This window comes from Tachypleus tridentatus, chromosome 6 (genome assembly GCF_004210375.1).
Source record: "Tachypleus tridentatus isolate NWPU-2018 chromosome 6, ASM421037v1, whole genome shotgun sequence".
NCBI classification, from domain to species: domain Eukaryota; kingdom Metazoa; phylum Arthropoda; class Merostomata; order Xiphosura; family Limulidae; genus Tachypleus; species Tachypleus tridentatus.
The window spans coordinates 40,714,247-40,738,101 of NC_134830.1; the positions used below are offsets into that span (position 1 = coordinate 40,714,247).

The following is a 23,855-nucleotide window of genomic DNA, read 5'->3' on the forward strand; positions in this document are numbered from 1 at the left end:
TTTGGAAAGAAATTCAAATAGATGCTTGCTAGAACAGACAAAATACCGTAGCTTGGTCCTGAACTTGGCATAGGATTAAGCCAGTTCAAGAAATTGTACATGCTTTGTACAAGTACAGATGAATAAAATTATCTTTTTTGAAAACTCGAACAAAACGTGTTTAATCTTTTACATAATCCACTCCAAATTTGTGTTTTTTTTTCAAAAGTTCTCTTTCATGAGAAGCTTGCTTGATTGTAGAAGTGCCCAGACACTGAATCATAAGAGTAATTTATGTTATTTGGTATTGGAAAATAGTACCTAGAATGGCTAATTATCATTTTGCATCATAAAATTATATATTTAAACTTGCCTGAAGGAGTGTAAAGTGAAAGAATACTTCAGTATTAAAATGTTTTGAGTAGGGTAAAAGAACAATGTGGCAATTATGATTATGGCTACCTCTTGCATAAGTAACATGTTTATTTAGTAGAATTTATTATTTTCATGTCAGAATTCTGGAAATGTTGAAGTGGAACTGTATTGCCATAACATTTTTCTTCACAGAACTAATTAGCTAAATAGCCTTGTGCTGTTATATCTTTTGTTAAAATAAAGCATTGATTGTAGTGAATTATTCACATAAAATATTTTGCCTTTTTCTTGTTACGATATTCTGTTAAATACCAGTAGCTCGCTATAAAACTAGCTTAGGTTTTATCTGAACAATAATGAAAGGGTAATTTTAAGGAGGCAGCTCTGACTGTGTTGTGTAATGATACATTTTAACTTCAACATATACAATAAGATTCTTATCATATTTATTGTTCATTCAGAATCGTAAAATAAAACTGAGATTGTTTATATAAATTAGAAACAGTTGTATTTTTTAAATTTTAAATTAAAATACTACAGCATTGAGCATTGAACTAAATAGCTCTTAAAAGTGATGCTTCATTAAGACTAAAACATTAAAATGAATGTTATATTTATTGTGATTATTTTCCAAGTTTATAGACATTCTGTTGCAAATTAAATTCTGGTGACTACTTTTTGTCTCTGAAAATGTTTGTATTTAATTTAAAAGTTACTTAGTATTATCTTTATAAACACACTTTTTTCAATCAAAATGCATACCTCAGTTTTATCATGTTCAGAATATCAATAATTATTTTTGTGTAATGTAAATAAATGATTTAATTAATAGTTTACAATTCATAAAAATGTAAATTACAGGAAAAATCATTTCTTATCATTAGTCTTGAGGCAGTCAACATTAATGAGAAATAATTGTTTCAGAGGATTTCTAATATTAGTTTTTTGTTGGTTTTTTTATGCCAAAGACAATGGCATGGAAGAGTATATATTTCAGTATTAGTTCTTTGTAACTAAAATACATTTCACTAACACTTTTTCTTCCAGGGGCCACATGGAAAGCTTAGCAGAATTTGAAGATGATTTAAAAGTTTCACAACAGTGAGTGTTCTCCATTTATGTTAAAAATAAATTGTAATCAACCATTTTTGTCTAAATTAGTTAAATTAAATTTCTTCATACGAAAATGTTGACTTTTATGAAACCAGCTTCAATCGAATACAAAAAAAAGAAATCACTGTTTTGAAGCATAACATTGGTCTCTAAAAGAAATTTGTTATTGGATTCTGAATTAAAATATTCAGTTTATAGAAAATGTAATGTATTAAAGCAGGATTCTATGACAAAGTTTCTTTCTTAGGAATAAATTGTGAAACTTTGATATTATCCATATTGTTACCCATGTTATTTCAATTTGTACAGTTACTTATAAAGTGTGAGGTTAAGGTTGTATTTGCCCCATAATTTTTGATGGGCTATATGGAAGTTTATCATAACTTTTACACTATCGTTTTAACTCCTGGCAGGAATACAGTACGACCTCAAAGAACTCATTCTGAGGGAGCAAAAGTAAGTTTAATTCTTTGTATTTGACAAGTTTAAGGATAGTTAGCATCTTTCATAATGTTTACTTTAAATTTTGTATTCATTACCATTATAGAATTATTTGTTTAGCATACATAGAAAACTATTTATTTTGTTTACTTCAAAATGAGATTTAGAAGCAATGCAGTGTATGATTGTGAATCTGGGACTTTTTACATGCTGATAAAGTTTGATTTTTATTTTAATGTTTAAATTATGCCTCAAGGTAAAATAGGAAATATAGTCTGTGACAATGAAACTAAATGCAATCTTTTATTAGCCACAATCTTTGTCACAGTTTTGTCTGTTCTAGTCTCATCAGTACGACTTGGTTCAGAAAACAAAGAAATATGGTTAGGCATCATTTCATGGCAATGTTGATGTAATAATTTATGGGGTTTTTGTATCCTTTTTAACTTGGTGGAAAGAAACCTAAATATAATCATTAAATAGTTTTTTGCTGAATAATAGTGAGCAATAAGTTAGGAACAATGTCATATTATTATCCACACACCTAAATTAATTTAGTTACTGCTGTAACATGGTAATTTAACATGCATAAGGTCCATAAATATTATATAAAGATTGACATTGTAAGCATTAAGATGTCTAAATACAAAGCTGTGTAACATTGTTACACATGATTGCTTTTACTACCTACACAAGTCTTCAGTGTAGATCTTTTCACTGGTTACCTATTGCATGTGTTATAGTTTCATTATAAAAGGTTTCCACTCTTTGATTATTACAAAAGATGGACAAATGAGAGTTTTCATGACAGAATAGGTAGTACCATTTTTAAGCAATATCATTTCTTCTTAATAAACAATATAAGAAAGAATTAAGTTGTTCAGAGATAGTACTCACATTAAAACAAATTAAGACATAGTAGTTCAAGTGTTCTTAAAATGAGCAAAATTACACAAGTAGGACAACAAGGAATTCAATGTATCAGGTCATCCTGTAAATTATGGCTGAAAATTTAATACAGAAAGTGCACTATTATTTCTGTCTTTGTAGAAGGCTTTAACGACTAAAATATGTAGTAGGATGTGTATAAAAATGTTCAGACAAATAAAAGAAACTATCTCAAATCCACCTAATCAGATCATTAATCAAATAAGCCCTTATGAAGATGGATGTGTCTGAAGAGCACATTAACATTATAATGTTTTGAGTTGAAAAAAGGCAATAATGCAGCAGAAACTACACAAAATGTTCAAGGTGTTTATGGTTCGGAGTCTCTCAATGAAAAAAATATGTCGAAGGTGATTTCAGAAGCTCATATCATATGACTACAATTTAAGTGATGTGCCACGTTCAGGTCGTTCTGTTGAGTTTAATGGTGACTTGGTGCAGGCTGCACTTGATGAAGATTGTGCTGTAACAGTTGAAGAACTAGTGCAGAAGCTTAATTCAACCCATTCAACAGTTTACCATCATCTGCAACAGCTTGGAAAGGTATCAAAACTTGGAAAATGGGTCCACCATGATTTGACAGAATCCAACCTTCGAGCAAGAGTGGACATTTGTGCTTCTCTAGTCTTGTTAAGCATTTGGTGAGGTATTGTTGGTGTGATTCACTTTGAGTAGCTGCTACTCCATGTAATGATTACATCAAACTTCTAATTGCCAACAGTTAGAGCACTTGAATGTTGCACTGAAAGAAGTCTGCTTTGATCAATTATAAAAGTGTTGTGTTACACCAGGATAATGCACAGCCCCATACATCAAGGATCACATCTGCAAAGATTGAAGAGCTAGACTGGGAAAAACTTCCACATCCTCCTTATTCTCCAGACTTTGACCCATCTGATTATCATCTATTCTGAAGTTTGGAGAACTATCTTGATGGAAAAGAACTTGGAATACATGAATATGTCAAAACTACACTCTCTACATTCTTTTTCTCCAGGCCCCAAGAATTTTATAGAAATGACATTCAGAAGCTTGTGAATCATTGGCAGGAAGTAATTAATAATAATGAAACATACATTATTGATTAAATAACATTAAAAGCATTTGAAACCCTTTCTCTCTTTCTGAACCTAAGATCAGATATTACTCAAGGGATGACCTGATATATAAACAAAAAAATCAACAAGAATAGGGCAACAAATTGAATTTTGTATAAATGCCTTATGGTAGTTCTATTACCAGTGAAACAACTTCCACATTGAGTATTTTTTGTCTGTCATTTGATGGTAAAATTTCCATTTAGAAAAATATTGTTCTTTGTTTCCAGTCTGTTAGTTTAAATTCTGTAGTTTCAATTTTACAAGTAGCTCAAATGTTAATGTAATTTACTTTAAAGGATTTTCGTCAACAAGCAAGAGGGAAGATGAGACCAAGGTCTATAGGTGAAAATGGTCACCTTCCAAACCTGTATACTGATGCCAAAAATGATCTTGATAGAGCAGCAACACTTACATCTGGTGTTTCTTTGGCAGATAATGGGAAGTACAAGGTTTAGTTGTGCTATTAATTTGGTTTATAAGGTGAATTATCCTGAATGAATGTTGTTCTGCAATGTTTTGAGAATTAAAAAACTTAGATAAAAGACGATAAATGAATAAATTGATATGTCTAAATATCATTATTTTTGTCATTTCATTTTGAGCAGATGCCTTTTGTCAGGCTGTGAAAACTACATTACAATCATATGTCAATTTATTTCTTACACCACTGAAGGTGTACAGAGTTTATGTTCTATGTATTTGTCAGCAAGATTTCTCAAAAATGGTTTAATGAATTTCAATGAAAGTTTGTATACATTTGGACTATGGCCCAAATTAGAAGTGTTCAATATCTGGAGGGTCAAATGTCAAGGTCACAGATATTTAACAAAAATAAATCCTATGTTAACATGGGAACTAATTTTTCACACTATTTTTGCTCTAATCAAAAATTATCAGATTATAATTAAACATGTAGAATATTATTCCACATTGTCCTATGAAAAGTGGTCTATCTGTTGACAATGTGCAACATAAGACATTTTTGCATGTTTTGAGAACTGAACATGATCGAAGTTGTGTGTCAGAGATGCAGTTGACTGCCCCTCCAGTTCATTATCTTTTATTCATTAAAATATGTTTTATTGTTAATACTTAATAGTAGTTCTATTTCATATTTTGAATTTAAAAGTGTAGAGTATATAGACATTTTGTGCTAGAAGTCTTGCATGTTTTTATTTCAAAAATGAATTGTTTAGTCTATTTTTTATGGTTCTAATTGAGGCTTCTTCAGCTAAATTTTAAGAATTACTCATTGTAGATGTTACATAAAATATCAGTAATGCATTTAGCACCATCAGGTGTACAGACAACCAAAACTGAATTTTACATGTAGCTACAATAATATCTTGTCTTCTGCATATCTACTAGACTTAACTTTAACTTTAAATTTAACTTTATTTCTTTCAAGTAAAAACAAGGCAACAAATACAAAAGTACAAAGTTTTTCTTTTCTATCAATGCTAGATCAAGTACTAAACCCCTCGGTGTGGATTCCTGTACGTGGTGAGGGGACCTCCCAGGGAAGGTTCTGTTCTATCTGGTTACCTTCTCTGGGATCTAAACATCCACCCACGTGTTTGCCGTGCGTGGCGACCCGTGAAGGGGAGGAGAGGATCCTGGTGGTTGAGGGGGTTTAACCCTAACACACCACTTTGGCCTCGAATTCCTGTAGACGGGCGGCCTTTGGGTGGCCCCCCTTGGGTCAATCGGCTGGTCCACTTGGGCTAGAGTCAACCAAGTACCAGTGTTGAAAGTTCTCAACGGGTGTTGTGGACATTGTGCCTGATGCTGGTGTTTGGGTATAGTACTCACAAAACCCTGGCGTTGCTGCATTCTCCTTGCATGACTTTGTAGTGCGTCCCCTTGTAGGGCTCCATGGTGCGTGGGGTCAGTGGGTACCGAAATTTTTTCTTTTTCCTATGGATCCTCTAAAAAATTTAAATAAAATTGTAAAAAAACAGTCAATGGGTAAGCGACCACGTCTTGAATACTCAGAACAGCAATCTTCAACATCAGTAACACACGTACCTCATTTTCTTATATTACATTCTTTTTTGGAAAAACCTTTAGGGGAAATGTCCCCTTTTTTTATTCAAAAGGGACTAGAGGGACTTGCTGGCTCTCCAAAGTCAGTAAAGAAACTTCGATCTGGTGACATATTGGTTGAAACATCCACATCCCAACACAGTGAACTCCTCTTGAATTCAAAGGCAATTGGGGATATACCTATTGAGTATTTCCTAAAGTACCTAAATTACCTAAAGTAGTTCACTTTAGGAAACACATTTAAAAGCTATAATAATAATAATAATCTAATTATACCAATTACATACTGTGGTTAATTGTTACAGACATTCTTGACATATTCTGTCTGCTACAATTCAAGGGGAAGAACCTACATTTTTTATAGAATAATATGTAGACTTAATAAACTCATTATAAAAAGAAAGAAATAAAAATATGAAGTTTATTAACTTTTTCCCACAGATTGTAGATTCCAAGAGAAAAGATCATCTTCTCCACAGTTGAACTCCTTGGCAAGTTGTTATAATGAGTCAAATGATACCAGCAGTAAGCAGGAAGAGAGTGGAGGCTCTACATCTCTGGAAGCCCCACCCCAGGCACCACCCAGGAGACGAGACAGAAAGAAATATATGCCCCCAGTGAGTTTGTTTTTTTTGACACATCATAAATTACTTCTTTTTTGATCTGTTGTTTTAAGAAAATGAAGAAACAGATTTTTTTTTTCTTTCAGTGAGGTTTCACTGGGTTCTTTTAGGATTGATATGTCTTGCATTTCATATAGTTTGTTGAACCTTTGTTATTGATGATGGAAGGAATTTGGTTATTTAGTTATATTAATGTAAATTTACACACTTATAAATTAGGCCATAAAAATGTCTTTATCAGTGATGAAAATTTATTTAGAAAAACTTAGATTGTGAGTAATGTGAAAGCATATATCCAAAATAATTGCCATAGAAATAAAATGAATTCAGTACTTTAAGAAATTGTCTTTATGTAAAATTTTGTGTGTGCATGTACATGCACGCCCACACATACATACATACATAAAAAGTAATTGTATACCAAGAAATGGATATTTGGTGTAATGCACTAATCTGATTCATTACTGATGTAGCAAAAATATTTTATAAAGTTTGTAATAGATATCACAGTTTTGTTTGTGTCCATAGAAACCAGTATGTAATGGTCTTCCACCAACACCCAGAGTTCATGTAAGTACCTTGGTTACAGCCAATTATTAAAAGCTAAAAATATTAAATTATGAAAAATGTAATAACGTAAATGATTGTGTAAGTTTTTTTTTTAAATTATTATTCATTCTTATAATTCATGATAACTTATACTAAATCTGATGTTTATATTTTCTGATTATTTTTATATCGTGCTTCTAAATATTTAGGTGTAGTATTTGTTTTCCTTATTTTATATTAAACTGGATTACTTACAGCTAATTCTTTTATTTTGGTTTTATAGCACTTAGTCCATTCAAGAATTTGATGTGATAGATAACACAGACTTGTAGTTTTTTCCCAGTAGCAATTTAAGGGAAATATTTTTAATTTTAAGTGCCTTGCAGCTATGTTGAATAATGTCTACTATGAAATTTGTATTTTGTAATTTTTACATCTATTAAATATTATAGATGGGTGCATGCTTCTCTAAAGTTTTTAATGGGTGTCCACTCAGGATTCACTGTGCAGCAAGCTGGGTCCATCCAGAAACAAGAGGTAATATTCATTGAAATGCTTTATTCTTCATACAACAATCAAAGAATATATTTTGGTGTGACAGTTAGAAGAGGCAAACTATTTTTATTGATTAAAAACATTGTTTTGTGAGAGGTTTAAAGGTTATAATATGTAATTATTTCATTAATAATGCACCTTTCTTAACTCGCAAGTATAATGCTCTGAAATGTTCACCAGTTTACATTTAAAGGATTATAACTTCAGTGACAGTGAATACAACATTCTTGATTACACAAACCTTCTTATTATAGTTAATAGATTAAAGCAGTTTTTGTCAGAGGATCTAATTAAACTTTAAGCATCATTCAAACTGTTATAAACTGTTCTCCTGAAACAAGTGATTTATTTTAGTAACGAGAGAGTTAATAACTTGTGAAATGAAGTCCATAGGCCAATGTTTTGTATATATTAATAAAAGTAAATAATACAAAAAGCAGTTCAAATCTTTGAGAGGTTTCCTTTTATATTTCTTGTATAACATGTACTGAGCTTAGTTTGAAACGGCATCTTAATTCCTTATGAGCTGAAAGAAAACTTATAGATCTGGGACAGATGATAATGTCTCAGAGTTTATTATCTGTTGACTTGTTTGAATGTGAAAGAAAGCTCTGAAATACATATTTCCACCTGTGTAGAATAAGCACATAAATTTATTGTTGTACCTGCAACACTTGAATTGTTGAAAGTGAACAAAGAAACCCCTACAGTCTACTCACAGATGCATGTTATTGCTTTTGGGATCTGACAGTCAAGAATGTTTTGGTTTTTCTTTTACACTAAAATGGGAACAAGATTTTCAAGATATCCTTCCAGTACCCCTCAATTTGAGCACTGCTTATCTAAATGTCTATATCATCATCAGTAGATATAAATAAAATTTTCTGTTGTAATAAGGAAGAGATATTAGTAATCATTTCATGTAAAGCTTTACAAAAAAATAAAATAAAAATAGGGGTCATTGCAAAATGACATAAAAATTGACATATGCCACAAAATAAATTCTAGATTTTCATACATTTCATAAATCATGCTATATGTTTTATGTTATAATTCCTTACGATTAAAGATTATAAATGACTTTTTTTAATTGAATGGATTATGACTTGACATAGCAACAGTGTTTTTTATGCAGTTGTAGACAAAAGCTAAGTATTTGTTTTTTAAAAAAATTAACATTTTATTTTTCTAATAGGTTAAATTAGTCTGATCTAAAAGCAAATTATTGTTTTTTTGCCATTAACATTTACATATTACTTTAAGCTAGAATAGTAACATATTGAATATTTGTTTATGTTAACTGTGGTAATTTTCTTTTAGACCAAATCATTTTGTTTGGTTGTGAAGAAGGAATTTATACTTTCAACCTGAATGAGCTTCATGATGCTTGTGTAGATCAGGTTAGTGAATAATTTTGTTTATATATGCAAAAACGGCTCGTTTGGGTTGAGAAAATATTTTACATATTTGCCATTATATGCCAAATATTTTACATATTTTCTCAACCCAAACAAGCCGTTTTTGCATATATACTTCTCTACAAGTGGGTTTTCTCGACATCATTAATAATTTTGTTTATTTCATTTACAGTAAAGATTAGGCAAAAATACACATACATAATTTAAACATTGTATTGGGTATACCACTGAAACTGGAGATGTATAGAATACATTTTTTTCCTTTCAATAAAAGTTGAAAGTATCTGATATTGTAATCATAATTCAGCTAAACTTTGAAATCTAAGTCGGTTTTCCCTTAGGTAAATTGTGATTTATTATAAAGGCTACAATTCAAAAGAAGCCAGAATAATTCAGTTTTATTTGACCCTTTCTTTGCTGCTGCTTTATATATATATAAAACCCAAAAAAACTTAACATTCAGTACAAGAATCTAAACTATGTGAGTTTCTTACAAATAAATATTTCTTGGCCACCCCTTGCTACTTTCTCTTCTGTTGATCATCAGCTTGTCATTGAAGCTACACATTTGATAGTATTACAACTGATAAATAGGGATATCTCTCACATAAGTCATATCCAAGATTAATTTGATAGTAACTTGTAAAGTTAATATGAAAGCTAAATTTGAATCAAAACTCTAAATGAAAAAAAAGACACCAAATTGCCCTTAGGCTGCAGAAAATTTGAAAAGTTTTCATACAAGCTAGAAGGATATTTACAAAGTGTATTTGTATCAATTTTCACACATTTTCAACATTCCTAAGTAAAGCTATGTTGTTAAACAGTTTATGTATTGCTGCCACATTATTGTGTACATGTCTGAAAGTGTACTTTCACAGTTTGTGACATCAGACTCTTGTTTTGTGTTCAACTTGAAGTTTATAAGAATTATTTAACAGTGTTTTCTCAGCATTTAAATTTGCCCAGTTTTAAAGGTCTCTTCCATCTTAACACATTCTTAAATGCCTATGTCTGATTAGGGCTTTTAAATTTAGTCTTTGCTTAAAGTTCATAACTTTTTCATCAATCTCTCTATGCACAGTGTATAATATTCAAAAGCAGGCATAGATATTTATCAACGTTTTTTTTACCCCAGAAACTTCTACAACACTTCAGTGATGGCTAGAAGAGTATTAATGTTAATATTCCAGGGCTCTTACCAGACTTCAGATATGTATATGTAATAAAGGAAAAGCTTCAAAGAAAGTTTGTTTTCTGCAAAATTTCACTGTAAAAGTAATGTACATATTTTATTTGTCTTGTTTTGTTCAATTCAAAATCACTGGATAACCATGCTGGTGCTGCAATATATTGGAATGTGAATAAGGGGGAACCAGAATGAGAGGAAAATGAACTGAATATTAAATACTATAATACATACTAATCAATCTAGATATAAAGTAAAATGAAACTAACATAATTAGTATATAAAGTTCACTTTTAAGGACTTTATTGCTAAATAGAAAGCTGTTTTATTGCTTTATTTTATGTTTTGAGAAGCTTTTAATGGATAGAAAATGTTTCATCTAAAACAAATCTTTGCATATATGTGGCTGTGCATTGTTTAGAATCATAAAAACTATTACAGTATAAAGCTGCATTTTATGTTGTGATGTGATAATTTATTGATTGTGTGTGTACACATGAACAATAAATATTCATTACCAAAGAAGAAAGTTTTTATAAAATATATATTTATTCACTTAAATTCTTTTTTTCTATTCCAACTTTTCTTGTATATGACTTGGATTTAAAAATACTTAACTCCCAGAATATTGTCATCTATTACTAGCATGATTGGTTACATCTTACACTCCATAGCAGAAGTTTAGTTAGTTTATAAAACTACCAAACATAGAAACTAATTATTTAAATTGATGTAACTATATAGGTTAACCTTTTTGTATATCTGTTTGTCACAAGTGACTAACTCGTGATGTTGATATTTTCACTGATATTTTTGTGTACTAAAATGCGTTAAATCATATGGTATGATTGGAATAATTTTTATCTTTTAAAACTTTAAAAAGAATAAAATTATTTTTCTTTAGCTCTATCCAAGACGAACAACATGGATGTTTATTATTAAAGACGTCTTGATGTCGCTGTCAGGTAAACGCTTTTTTTTATATTTAATGATTTTTCTGTTAATGTGCAGATTACAATTTCACTTTAAGTTGATGCTTTTCGAAATAAACAATTTAAATGTAAAATAATGTAGCCAATGGCCTGGAATTGATCAGAACTTAAGAGTATGGCCATTAAAAGCAGATATTTCCTGATTCATTTTTAAGAATATTTAAATATTTTCTCACCCCGGAATATCCCAAATAAATATTATCACGTATTGAAAATAATAATTTTGTATACCCTTTGTGGAAGACATGTTTTTATATATGTAAAGACTGTCTGAGCAAATAGACCAGTTTTCTACATTTCCAAAGACTTTTAACATCACGTTTCAGAAGGAGAACACTAGCTAATCTTGTGTGATGAATTAAATGACAACTAAATATACATAGATGTTTTGTATAAATTATAATAATTTTGTGGTTTATACATCTTGTCAAAGTAAGCCGTATTCAGATGTAATAGAACTTGTCGTACAGTTATATTAAGACAACAAATTTAAAGTAATGTTCCTGGTAAGTTCAGAGCTGGAGGAAAAAAAATTCTGTTGTAGATATACAACAGCAAGTAAAGTTCTCATTTCAAAGAAATAATTAAAAAAAAAATATATGAATTTAATTTTTTTCATTGAATGTCGTGAAGCAGACTTTTATAATGACTGTCATACAGAAAATAAACTAAAAGCAAAATATTTAAATAGTTTTCTTGTTAGTTTTGTTAATTTAAAATACTTGTTTCATTTAAACTTTCAGTAGAGAACAATTGCTATCAAGTATATTGAAATGCTACATACCATATTTCAGATTACTTGGTATTGCATACAAGAAACTAAAATTTATTTTGACTGTTAGATACAATATAGTAGTTCTTATCAATAACACCTTTTGAAGATAATTCTATACAAAATAACTGACAGCAGAAAAACCAGAGAACAATCTTAATCTGAAGTATCATTGTTCTGAAAAATAGTTCGATCATGGTAACTTATTAGTATAATTCTTGGGAAGAAATGACTTCTTTTGAGTGGTAAATATAATCACACATTAAGACAACTTTTTGGCTTTATTTCACAGCTTATACATATTATGATATTGTATTAGTTTAACGTTTGTTGGTGATTAATACATATGCTGTTGTGTCTATGCAATAACTCCTCCATATTTCATACATTAAAAAAAAAAACATTGATTTAAGTTGTAATACTTGTCAACCAAAAATAAGGAATAGGTAGTAATATAGAATACAATGTAGAAACACTTAAGGGATATGAAATGTATGTAATAAAAGCTAGAGCATTTGATTGCAGCTGGAAGTAAAAATGTAAACGTTGTGGATATTTTGTTTGTTTGGATACAAAAAGTCGTATTTTTATCCTGAAACATGTGCAACATCACAAACTTTGTGAAAGTTATAATGAAAATGTTGGCTACATTACTTATTACATTGTATGTACATACAACATTTATGTTGAATAAAAATCATCCAAGGTAAAATATATATTTATTTTATTTTCCAGGTAAGACTTCACAACTTTACAGACATGATCTGGTTGCTCTTCATAGCAAACATACACACAGGTTCTCTCTTCCAGTGAACAAAATTCCTGAAAGGTTTGTCCCAAGGTGAGCATGTTAAATGGTAACTTGTTTATAGCCATAACATCAAATGAAAATTAATCATAGAAACTGAACAAGAATGATGTGCCAATGATGATTACCCAAAGAAACCTTGTCATACAACTAAGAGCAGTAGAAATTCTTCTATTTAATATTTCACTCACCCACCCCTGTGTCAATTATTTGAATATACAATATTATGATGTAATAAAATTTTGTAAAAAAAAAAATAATTGCTATAGATTCATAATTATCATTAACTTCTGAACTATGCAAACAGTCCTTATAACAATAATTTTAGAAATATATATAATATACATGCATAAGCGTATTAAACATTTTAACTTAATACTGTTAATTATACTAAATAGATAACACATGGTATGATAGTCTGAGAAACTTTAAGAATTTTTAAAAGCTATGTATGTTAAAAGTAGTAGTTTAAGGTCAACAGTTTCAGTTAGACTTGAAATGGTTATTTGGTCCTCAAATTTTCCATCTATTTTTCTATTAGTTTGAAATTAATTTGACCAGTTCCTTATTTTTGAATTTATTAGTTCTTTTATTCTTTTTATTGTGCCCTCTGATGGTTTAACAATAAGTCTGAGAGCTAAAAATCAGGTTTTGATTCCTATGATGACCACAACATGGATAGGCCATTCTGTAACTTTGCAGTTACGAACAAATAGTCTTTTTTATTATTATTAAGTAATATTTTATTGTAATTTTAGTAATGTTGATTTAAGTTTAAAAGATAAAATTTAGAGAATATTCCTTGCAGAAAATTTGCTACCACAACCAAAGTCCCTGATACCAAAGGATGCTTAAGATGCTGTGTTGCCAGAAATCCTTACAATGGGTACAACTACCTCTGTGGAGCCTTACCAAATGGAATTTTCCTAATGCAGTGGTACAACCCATTAAACAAATTCATGTTGTTAAAGGTGAATTTCTGTTTAAATATGTGATATTTAGTATACAAGTAAGTTTTACTAAAGGTGAAGGAAGGGTGATAAAAGTCATCTTAATTTCACGTTTAATAACTATATGTATATTATCCACTAAAACAGATGTATTAAACACTCATGAGATACACACAAAGAAAAATTCTAAATGGTTAAACAGCTTGTTTTGTAGAGGTTTAGGGTTTAGTTATGTTTTGTGTTTTACATGTTTTAAGGAAAAAAATATTTGAGTTATGTGATCTATGGGTGAAGTTCAAAGTACACACGATATCGTGAATTTAATCTTAGAGTTATCAACTTTTCATTTTAGCCTACAATGCTCATTTTATATCAATTCATGTTTAGTAGAGAAAGTATCAAATAAAGTATATAGACATACTGAAGAAAATCAGATTTGAATTTAGAAGGTTGTAAAGGTTTAGTTATAAACAAACCAGATGGTGTAGAAGTGTGTTTAATGTGAATCAGACTGACTGTCAATTCAAACACATTTTTAGTACAGATCCATCAAATTTTTAGTGTACAGTAGACATGTACTGTTTACTAAATGTTTTCCATATTTTGTGAAAGATACATTTAACAAATTAATATTTATATTCAATGTAATTTTTCCAGTGTAGTGCCCATCCTTTCAATTTCACTTTTTGTTGAAGTAATGTGAAGTAAACCACAATAAATCTTACTGTTTTTCATAATTCATGAGAATTATTCAAACTTGACACCAAATGTTTACATGATGTTTTATTTTACACACACACACACACACACACAGTTTACTATTCAAAGTCAGCATTCATTTTCACTTGCTAAATCAAAAAAGTTGGACAAAACTATTCAAACTCAGTTTGCTAAATTGCATCATATTTATTAACCATTGCTTATAATGAACCAGGTATAACGCCACTATGTTAATTGGATTATATTTATTCAGCAGTAATGGTGGTGATATTTTATGGGTTAATGTGATATTATGGTAAGATTGATATTTTAGCACAAGGAATTTCACTATTCCAGTTGTAAAAAAAATTATAATCCTCTCTATTAAAGATGAAACTATTTGGAAGCGTGGTAATGACTCCGACCAGAATAGGATGGTGGACTTTTTGCTATAACTATACAAAGTGTTGGTCAAAACTGTAGTATTGACACAGCAGCTGTAAATGATGGAATGCTACTACAGTTGTGGTTCTTAACAGAGCAGAGCACTGTTACATCACATTAAAACGACAGATTCACATTTGGTTTAGATTAACCCTCTCTCTCTACTGGTATCTTTTTTCTGTGCACTTCACAAGGTTTTAGTGAATTACATTCAAAAATTAAACTTTTTTTCATAGTATATCAATAAATGTGGCAAACATAGATGACAATCCATATTTTAATAACATATAAATAAGTCTTAAGATCTTACCTTTATAAGGCAATATTAAAAGAAATCTAGAATATTTTTTTATGTGAGAATTGTGACATTTGTTCTCTCAGCATGAACTATGAAAGTTAACATAAATTATTTATTATAATAATGCCATTGCTCAGACAAATTATAATTGTTCATACCCTTTAATTTTATTTTGTTACAGTCATGAAATTAACAACCAGACTCCCTTTGCCATGCCCACGTACCACATCCTCTCTTCCAGACATTGCCATTATTTTTTTCTGCTGTTCAATACTTTATAACCAATAGAAAGCTAAGGTTTACATATAGAAGTATGAGTAACCTCATAGTCAAGATATATAAATTGTTGAAAAGTGGTAAATTATTTTTCCTCCTATTTAAGAGCCAAGAAACATGTAGTAAACAAAAGGGGAATGGCTGGAAACAAAATTCTTAGTGGTAGATATTAACCTGATCTCAGGTTTGAAAACTGTATTAGTATATATTAATAGTTTGTTTTTTTATACTTGTGATATTAAATTGTTATTTATAACCAATAATCTTAAACTGATGGTTTTAGGTATTAGGGACTCATAGGAAATCTGAAATGAGGGAGTAATGTAGTGATCTAAGATGCAACACCTGTGTTTATAGCCTCCCTCGACTTCTGGGATTCAAATCCAATTTTTACTGGAGTTCTGTTTTTAATTGGCTTAAACATAATGATAACAAAAGTAGTTATGTCTGATTGAAATATTTTAGCTCTATAAATGTAGTCAAGTTAGAATAAATAGTTCGGTCATATAAAGTTGTATGTGATATTAAAAATAGAGCTAAGGTACATATAGTAATAAATACTTTTTAAAGATATAAAAATGTAATAATGGGTAAGTTAAGTAAGAGAAAAATTGGTAAAACTTAGCTTTCATATGATATTTGTTGCTCCATGTTCCAGCTGCAATACAAAAAAGGAGGCCAAACATTCTCCAATATTTTACATCAAACTTATACAGGGTTTGTCCCCTTTATATAACTTGGTAGTTTTTTGTACATGTTAAATATTTCAAAAATCAGACTTTTGTTACTTCGTTATAATTTGTGTTGATTGTGCAAATTATAAAAAAATATTAATTGTATAATTTGTTTTGGATAGCATTTTGAGATTTTTATGCCCAGCAAGCCTGCAGTTTTTGAGATTATTATTACACCAGATTTAGAATATCCCATGGTTTGTGTCGGAGTGCGTAGAGGGTGAGTGGCCTACTATATCCTCTTTTAGTTAGTAGTTAAAAAGCACAAAAAGTGCTCTACTGACAGTAAATAATTTTAAGTTCCACAAAATATTTAAAGAAGAATTTCAAGCATTTACTTATTAACTCAATACAATAATACATTAGTTGTCATGGAGCACATTTCCAAAATGTTTTTAACTTAAGAAGTAACGTCTACTGTAAAATAAGGAGTGTCATGTATAGTGAATAATTGAAATTTTGTTGTCAATACAAAGGTTATAATTTCAAGTTTTTAAAGCAGAAACAATGTTTGAAAGACCATGATTAATCATTAACTCCTGTTTTATAGAAGGAGAGAAAAAACACACGATGTTTTCTTGTTTTTAGGCGTGACAAAGGACACTTGAAACTTGATATGATAGATCTTAATTCTGCAGGAAGTTGGGTTAATGATGACAGAGAAGGAACAGAAACTGTTGTCACGTGGCACGAGTACCTGAACATCGTCAATGTGTCGCACTTGGAAAGAGATACGATATTAGTTTGTTACGATAGTAAGTATTGAATTTAAATTGTTTTAAAGAAAACTTTAATTTCTAATTTTTCGGCATGTGTAGATAAATTTATCTATGCCTTTGTTTACCTTTAGGTACTGTCTCATTCTCTGTTTATTTCCAGATCTAATAAAAATTTAGATCAGTGAAATTTTGCTTCATCTCGTACAGAACATTTTATTTGATCACTTGCTATTTGACCTGGTATTGATTATTTAAATGTTTTATACAGTTTGTGTCATAGTTTTAGCTTCTTTTGGGTCATTTATAGAGAATTATAAAATAATTCACGATCTCTATTTAACCTAATTTCATTGCTGTTAATGAATATTAAGTTCATTTTTTTACCTAAATTTTTTTTAAAACAAGTAACTTTCTTATGTGTGGTTTTATGCTTGTGTATAGATCTTGTAAAGGTTGTTAACCTTCAAGGGAAATTAAAATCCAGTAGAGCACAACCTGCAGAGCTACAATTTGATTTCCAAATAGAATCTATAGGTAAGCCAGAACGTTTTTGCCTGTCAGTCAGTTTAATTACTACCTTAAAAGTTTGTGTGTTGATTTGTTTCATGCCTGATCCCCACCCATAGAGGGCAGAGCACAGATAATTCATTGTGTTACTTTGTGCATTACAACAAACAAACATGCTTCAGATTAAGTTGACTAAAATTCAGTTTCTTTTATCCTGTAGTGCCTGTGTGTAATCTATAGTTAGTATTAAAAAATTATTCATTTAAAAAATCTAGTATAATACACCCTTAAAAGTACTGTAGAAATTTATAACAATTATGATAATTACATAAGTCTAGCCTTTTTTGGTTTTACAAAACTTTATACCTTTATGTTAGTTAAGTGTAAGAGATGCCACTAATCTCAAATAATATAATTATTTCTTTTATTCAAGAGACTATTTGAGGAGCTAACAAAATGTGTAAAATATTTATATTTATGATGGAATAATAGCATGACTGTGAATTTTTATTTTCAATTAAGTAAAAAATTCTCACAACAGGTATGTCAAATTTAGCATGTTACAAAGTTTTAGAGAGTTGCATTTAAAGTTTAATTAAACTGTTCTATTATTCTATATGAATAAACTTGGCATTGAAACATAAATAATTAAATGTTTGTATTATAAGTTTTAAGTTCTTAATTTTATAAGGAAATATTTAAAAAAAGGTTTTTAAATCTTTTTTAGCTTGAGAATTGTGACCTTTGTTCTATTGGTCTTTCTTATTTCCTAATTTATTTACAACCTCTGTGAAAAGTACAGAATTCAATGTAAATTAATCTTTGTGATATAAATATTACCAAGGCAACATGTAATTTTTATAATCTTTGATCTTTATTCATAAACTAGAAAATCAGACCCATTTCTCTTGCTCGCCTGTAACATCCTCTCTTTTTCACAACTTGCAAGTATTTTTGTCTGTTTCATACTATGTTACTTGTAACCAATAGAAAACTGAAATTTTAATCTATCAAATGATGTAGTATGTTACACTGTTTTCTGTACAGAGCATTGTTTGTTTCACCTGAATTTTTGAAGGCATTTATTACATAGTGGGAAAGCCAGATAAATTATGATAGTTATAGGACATTTTTTGCTTTGTGTGTGTTATTTTCTAGTGTAGTCACACCATCAGTATAAGAAAGTAGATCTAAGTTTCATTGAGAATTGATAGCAAGAAAAGAAGTCCCCAGCAAGTACTGTATTTCTTGTTTTTCATGTGTAGTTGTTACTTGTTATTGTGAAAGTAACTAAAAGGTAAGAATTAGAAATTGATTACCTCAGATTAGGTAAGGTAATAAAAAAGTAAAAATAAAAAAATTCTTCATGTGGTATGCTCATATGTATTACATATTTTTATATGGCAATGTGAGCTCATGTTGATTGAATGATTTATGACATGTGTAGTGTAATGAATGGTTAGATGTGGTTCAAAAGGCAATGAAACAAAGTTAAGTATGTAAAGTTGCAGTTTTGTGTTACAATTTGCAATCATTATAGTAAGAACAAAGTGATAGTTTAGATTTATTGCAAATTTTTATAATCATTGAGGTTGGTCAAATTGACCAAATGAGTATAGTTGGGATGGAGTATTTAACAGAAAGTTTACTGACAAAATGTTTGATCTGTATTTAAAATGTTATAAAGATCATTCAAATGAAAGTTCACAATTTTAAGTTAAGAAAAGCACATTTAATCATAACTTAAATTACTTTGTACTTTGAGTAGTCAACACTTTGACACTAAGTATTCAAGGACACATTTTTAATAAGAATTAATTTTAAAAATTTATTTTTGTGTAAATGATACTTCTACAGTTTACTGAAAGCTTGCCAAGTTTCATAAAAATACAAACAAAAAAGTTAAAACTTGTAGTGTGTAATCCCTGGTGTTTTGTTTTGGAATCACAAACTTGGTTGACTTGATTGAACCCTTAGCAAAAGTGTTAATAGATATTCAAAACTGAATGTAATGATAAAATTTTGATCCTGCACTCTTTCTGCTAATTAATTACAGTGTATTTTAAAATTGCATAATAATAGCACTAATATTTTTAGTATCATACACTTATTTCCAAGGAACAAAGAAACTTGACTATATTATATTACAAGCTATATCACACTGACAAGAAAAATAAGTACAATCCACTTTTCCATCAATGAAGTTTCCTAGAGGAATTTTTGTGGACCCCTCAAAAATTGAGTTTAAATGATATAAGCAACCACATTGGACATCTTGAGTTTGGCATCCAGTTCAATTTTTACCATGTGAAGTTAATGCATACCATAAGGGATAGTTGGTGCTGCAAGTAGCATGGTTGTGTCTGCTGATCACCCATAATCAGTATACCTGCATGGCAAATGCACATCATCTCAAAATAAATGCTGCTTGAGGCATGGATACATTTGCTAGTATATCAATTTTTATATTATCACTTAATCCAATTTTTTTTCTACATCTTGTATTTGAAACAAATGATTATATTGGTTTCAATTGCCTTTGTTCCATAAATATTGAGCAATAAACTGACACTATATAAAATATTACAAAGTTTTTCTACAAAACTGAAACACAGTTGTTATGTTTAATTTTGATATGAATGAATGAAAAATGCATTGTGCTTGTTTGAAGTTAGATAAAAATTATCTTGTTTAAGTGTTTTATACTGTTTATGTTCAAATAGTAACAGAATGTGTTGTTTTCAAGAACTGGTGCACAACTGGAATTGTGTACATGAAAGCTCTTTCTTTCCTTTTGTTTTTTTAAAAGTATTTTAAAGTTACTGCAAACCAAAATATCAGAATTTCTTTACTGATTTTTTTTATGCCACAATGACTGATTTTTTTTTTAAAGTACAAACTTTTATCTTGTAGGTCTGTCATCTCTTGACTGGTTTGAGACCTAATTACAGTTTTGAACTTGTCAGGTCCAACCGTTTTGATTTATATATTTATCCACACCCAAGGTCTCGGATTAATATACTCTAATTCTGCTTAAAAGAATTTCAGTTTGAGGGTAGGGTGGTAGAGGTAGTGAGGAGTGATAAACTCCAGTTGGGTACATGTGTGTGCCCCACATTTGGTATTGCTGATTCACAAAAATATAGTAAAAAAAGAGTTGAAATTTTTTTAGGCAAGACTAAAATAATTTAAGTGCTGCAGTTATTGAGGATTCCTTCTTGTTGAAATAGACCTATAAATATTTTTTGTGTGTGTGCATATATATATATATATATATATATGTATCTATGTAAATGTAATGTCTTTTAAAAAGTGTATCATAGTTATGAAGACCATATTTATATGGCTAAATATATATCTGCTCTTCCAACACCACTTTATTAAAACTTATTTTTGAGAGCCTATTGTACATGATGGGGCAAAAGTTACTGTACAGTTGGTATATTTAATACAATTCAGTTGATACTATAGAAAATATTGCAAAGGAAATTGAAGCCAATTTAACTATTTGTTTCTGAGTAAGACATTAGAAATTAATCAATGTTCTAAATGAAACAATTATATCGTCACTTTTGTCCCACCATGTATTTCACTTCTTGGACTTAATACAGTGTTTACACAGACAATAATTATGAAGGCCTTGTGTGCATTTAATGCTTATTTACTGTGATCCCAGTGTTTGTGTAGTATATCTGGATGTATTGTCCTCTTATTGTTAATTGTGATCTCCATTATTGTTTAGTATCTCTGGGTGTGTTGGACACCCATTATTCACTTGTTATACTTGTTTTTTTTAGTATGTTTGACTGACTGTGTATTAGCATTTCATAAACATGGAATGCAAGGTAGAAGTTTCAAAAACAATGAAATAGTTCAAGAAATTCATGACTATACAAGGACATTCCGATTACTAGGCTCAGACAGGTGAGAAATTTGACTTTCTTAGAATTACCAGTTTTGATATTAGTTAAGAGCATGAAATGTTTGAAACTTCTTGTCAAGAGAATGTATTTAAATGTAATTGTTTACTTTTTTATTCACCACAGATAGCAACATTTAATACCATATACTTTATTTTAAATAGATAACTGTCACAGGTATTTTGTTAGTACTAAAACTTTCACATATTTTTGTTAACAACAGATTGATTGTAATTCATGTGCATGTTTTGCTGCCAAGGGGCTTTCAGGCAGCAACTGTTTGCTTAAGGATAGACGTTATTACAGCAGTAGACAACTTAAGGTTCCAGGTTTGGATATTGTGTTAACTTCTGTTTCTAGTTGAAGTGGCAGGTGATGACACCTATAGAGGGTGTATTGTAATAGACATTATAAAAAAACATATTACAGTTTCTTAAAGTAGTCCTAAAGCTAAACAGCCATTGTTTTAAAACTGTTTAAAATAAAAATTATGTTATTGGTAGTCCAAAAATATTTATTATGGTTAACTTATTGAAAAATGGCATCTTTGTGTGTGTTAGTTCTAATGTTGGTGTGCAGTACTGTAGACCATTATGGTGTCTTTACTAATTGAAAGTGAAGGTTTTGTAAATGAATGTTGCATATATGTTTCTTCAATAACTTAATGAATGGTATTATACCTATTGCAATGATATTTACTAAGTATCCTTTACTATTTTATTGCTTTGTGGATAATCAAAGTATATTACTTTTATCTGTGCAAACAATTCAAATATTAGTGTTTGATATATTGTATATAGGCTTCTAATACTTTTGCATTTGTAGGCAAATCAGATACAAAGAATTAGCTCAGTACACATCGTAGTTACAAAATACATTGATTATATCCAACCAGAAGTCTAGTTACAATTATTAAACTTGACTAAAATGTTATTTTACAATCATCAGGTAAGATATATTGTTACTTTTTAGCTGTTTTTACAAGTCAGACTACAAGTATTTTTCTACACACTGTACCAATACTTCTTTTGGTCTTTAAGGCTATTTTAATTAGTGGTCTTCTAGTGATTAGAATACTAAATTTTGATTCAGATAATCGCCCTGTAGGGGTTGATTGTGACAACATACCCTTTTGACAGACAGTTCAAATAGTCAACTTTGTTCTAAGAGGAAAAATGTAGCAAAAAATATTTTGGAGGCTAAATGTAGTAATTTTAAGGGTTGAGCATGTTATATTAAAACAAATTTGAATATCATACCAGTAAGACACATGGCAATCACACCAATATAAAGTTGTGGTAGAACAGTGAGTATGAAAACTATATTTGACATTCAAAGGTAGTTTGATGCCACCAAAAATTTAATCAGTTTTAGGAAGAATACATAAAATATTCATACATTTGGGTCATAAAAATTCATTAAAATTGGAGATTTAGAATACTCCCTTTATAGTGACACTGAACAAGGAATATGGATCAACCTGGAGAACCAGGAATATCCAGAAAGTGACCTTTAACAAGTCATACCCCAGCCACAGTAAATAAAGTGATTCTCTTTTGTAATGAATTGTGACACATACCTATGAATTTGAACTTCGTAAAAATTGTTTTGGTTTTAATAATTCATCCATACAGATTGAAAAGTAATATTCATTTTTTTCTATTTCTTAAGGATTTTTACAAAGTTTGAAAAAAAACAAACTCAGATCAACTTATTTTGTTTACCACAACATACATTTTTATTATTGTATTTGTCGTATTTGAGTGCTAGAACAATTGATTAGACTCATGTTGTTATTGGTCTAGAGAATTCATTAGCCAGTCGTTATCAATATTTTGAGCTTAAGAGAATGTGACCCTTTTTTAGCCAAAATGATTTACTTATGTGAAAGTACATGTGACATTTTGTGAAAAATGTGTATGTAATAAAGAAAAATGGATATTGTTTTTGGAAAAAAAAAGGAATTACTGTAGAACATGTAAAAATTTCAAGACCATATTATCAACTCTGTGTATTCTAGAAACAAAAGTCAGTGGCAAAAGACATTAATATCTCAGGCAACAATAAGCAACTTAATCAAAAAGGATCCCATTTGCAAATGAAACCAATACCCTGTTTATCAGTCATATACTACAACCAATTGGTGAAGCAGTGGGAGTTCATGCTATTCCTTACAAAAATATACAAGTTGTATCACTGAGTACAGTAGCTAAAGATTTCTGTGTCACTGGACTGTTGAAACAAGCACATTGAAGTTGCCATCCTTGTGCACTAGATGGAAAATATACATGGATGAGTAGCGTCCTTTGGATGTAACAGCTTAAAACAGAACCATCTTTTATTACAAACTATACTGCATGGCTATTAAAAAGCTGCATTGACATCAAACAGATCCTGACC

The 23,855-nt window shown here is 29.8% G+C and overlaps 1 protein-coding gene across 3 annotated transcripts in view; it reads left to right on the top strand.

Annotated features, from left to right (window-relative positions):
- Positions 1 to 23,855, top strand: part of LOC143252306 (mitogen-activated protein kinase kinase kinase kinase 5-like) — a 71,870-nt gene that overhangs the window by 42,745 nt on the left and 5,270 nt on the right. The window contains exons 15-28 of one of the 3 annotated variants that reach the window (XM_076504231.1): positions 1,402 to 1,455; positions 1,881 to 1,923; positions 4,253 to 4,393; positions 6,443 to 6,619; positions 7,154 to 7,195; positions 7,627 to 7,711; positions 9,050 to 9,129; positions 11,241 to 11,301; positions 12,836 to 12,941; positions 13,717 to 13,879; positions 16,432 to 16,529; positions 16,898 to 17,064; positions 17,470 to 17,562; positions 21,333 to 21,459. In XM_076504231.1, the coding sequence (XP_076360346.1) occupies positions 1,402 to 1,455; positions 1,881 to 1,923; positions 4,253 to 4,393; positions 6,443 to 6,619; positions 7,154 to 7,195; positions 7,627 to 7,711; positions 9,050 to 9,129; positions 11,241 to 11,301; positions 12,836 to 12,941; positions 13,717 to 13,879; positions 16,432 to 16,529; positions 16,898 to 17,064; positions 17,470 to 17,562; positions 21,333 to 21,459 (1,437 nt within the window). Of the gene's footprint in view, positions 1 to 1,401; positions 1,456 to 1,880; positions 1,924 to 4,252; positions 4,394 to 6,442; positions 6,620 to 7,153; positions 7,196 to 7,626; positions 7,712 to 9,049; positions 9,130 to 11,240; positions 11,302 to 12,835; positions 12,942 to 13,716; positions 13,880 to 15,480; positions 15,698 to 16,431; positions 16,530 to 16,897; positions 17,065 to 17,469; positions 17,563 to 21,332; positions 21,460 to 23,855 lie in introns of those variants that run through there. The other 2 variants (XR_013028929.1, XM_076504232.1) reach the window with 2 other exon arrangements.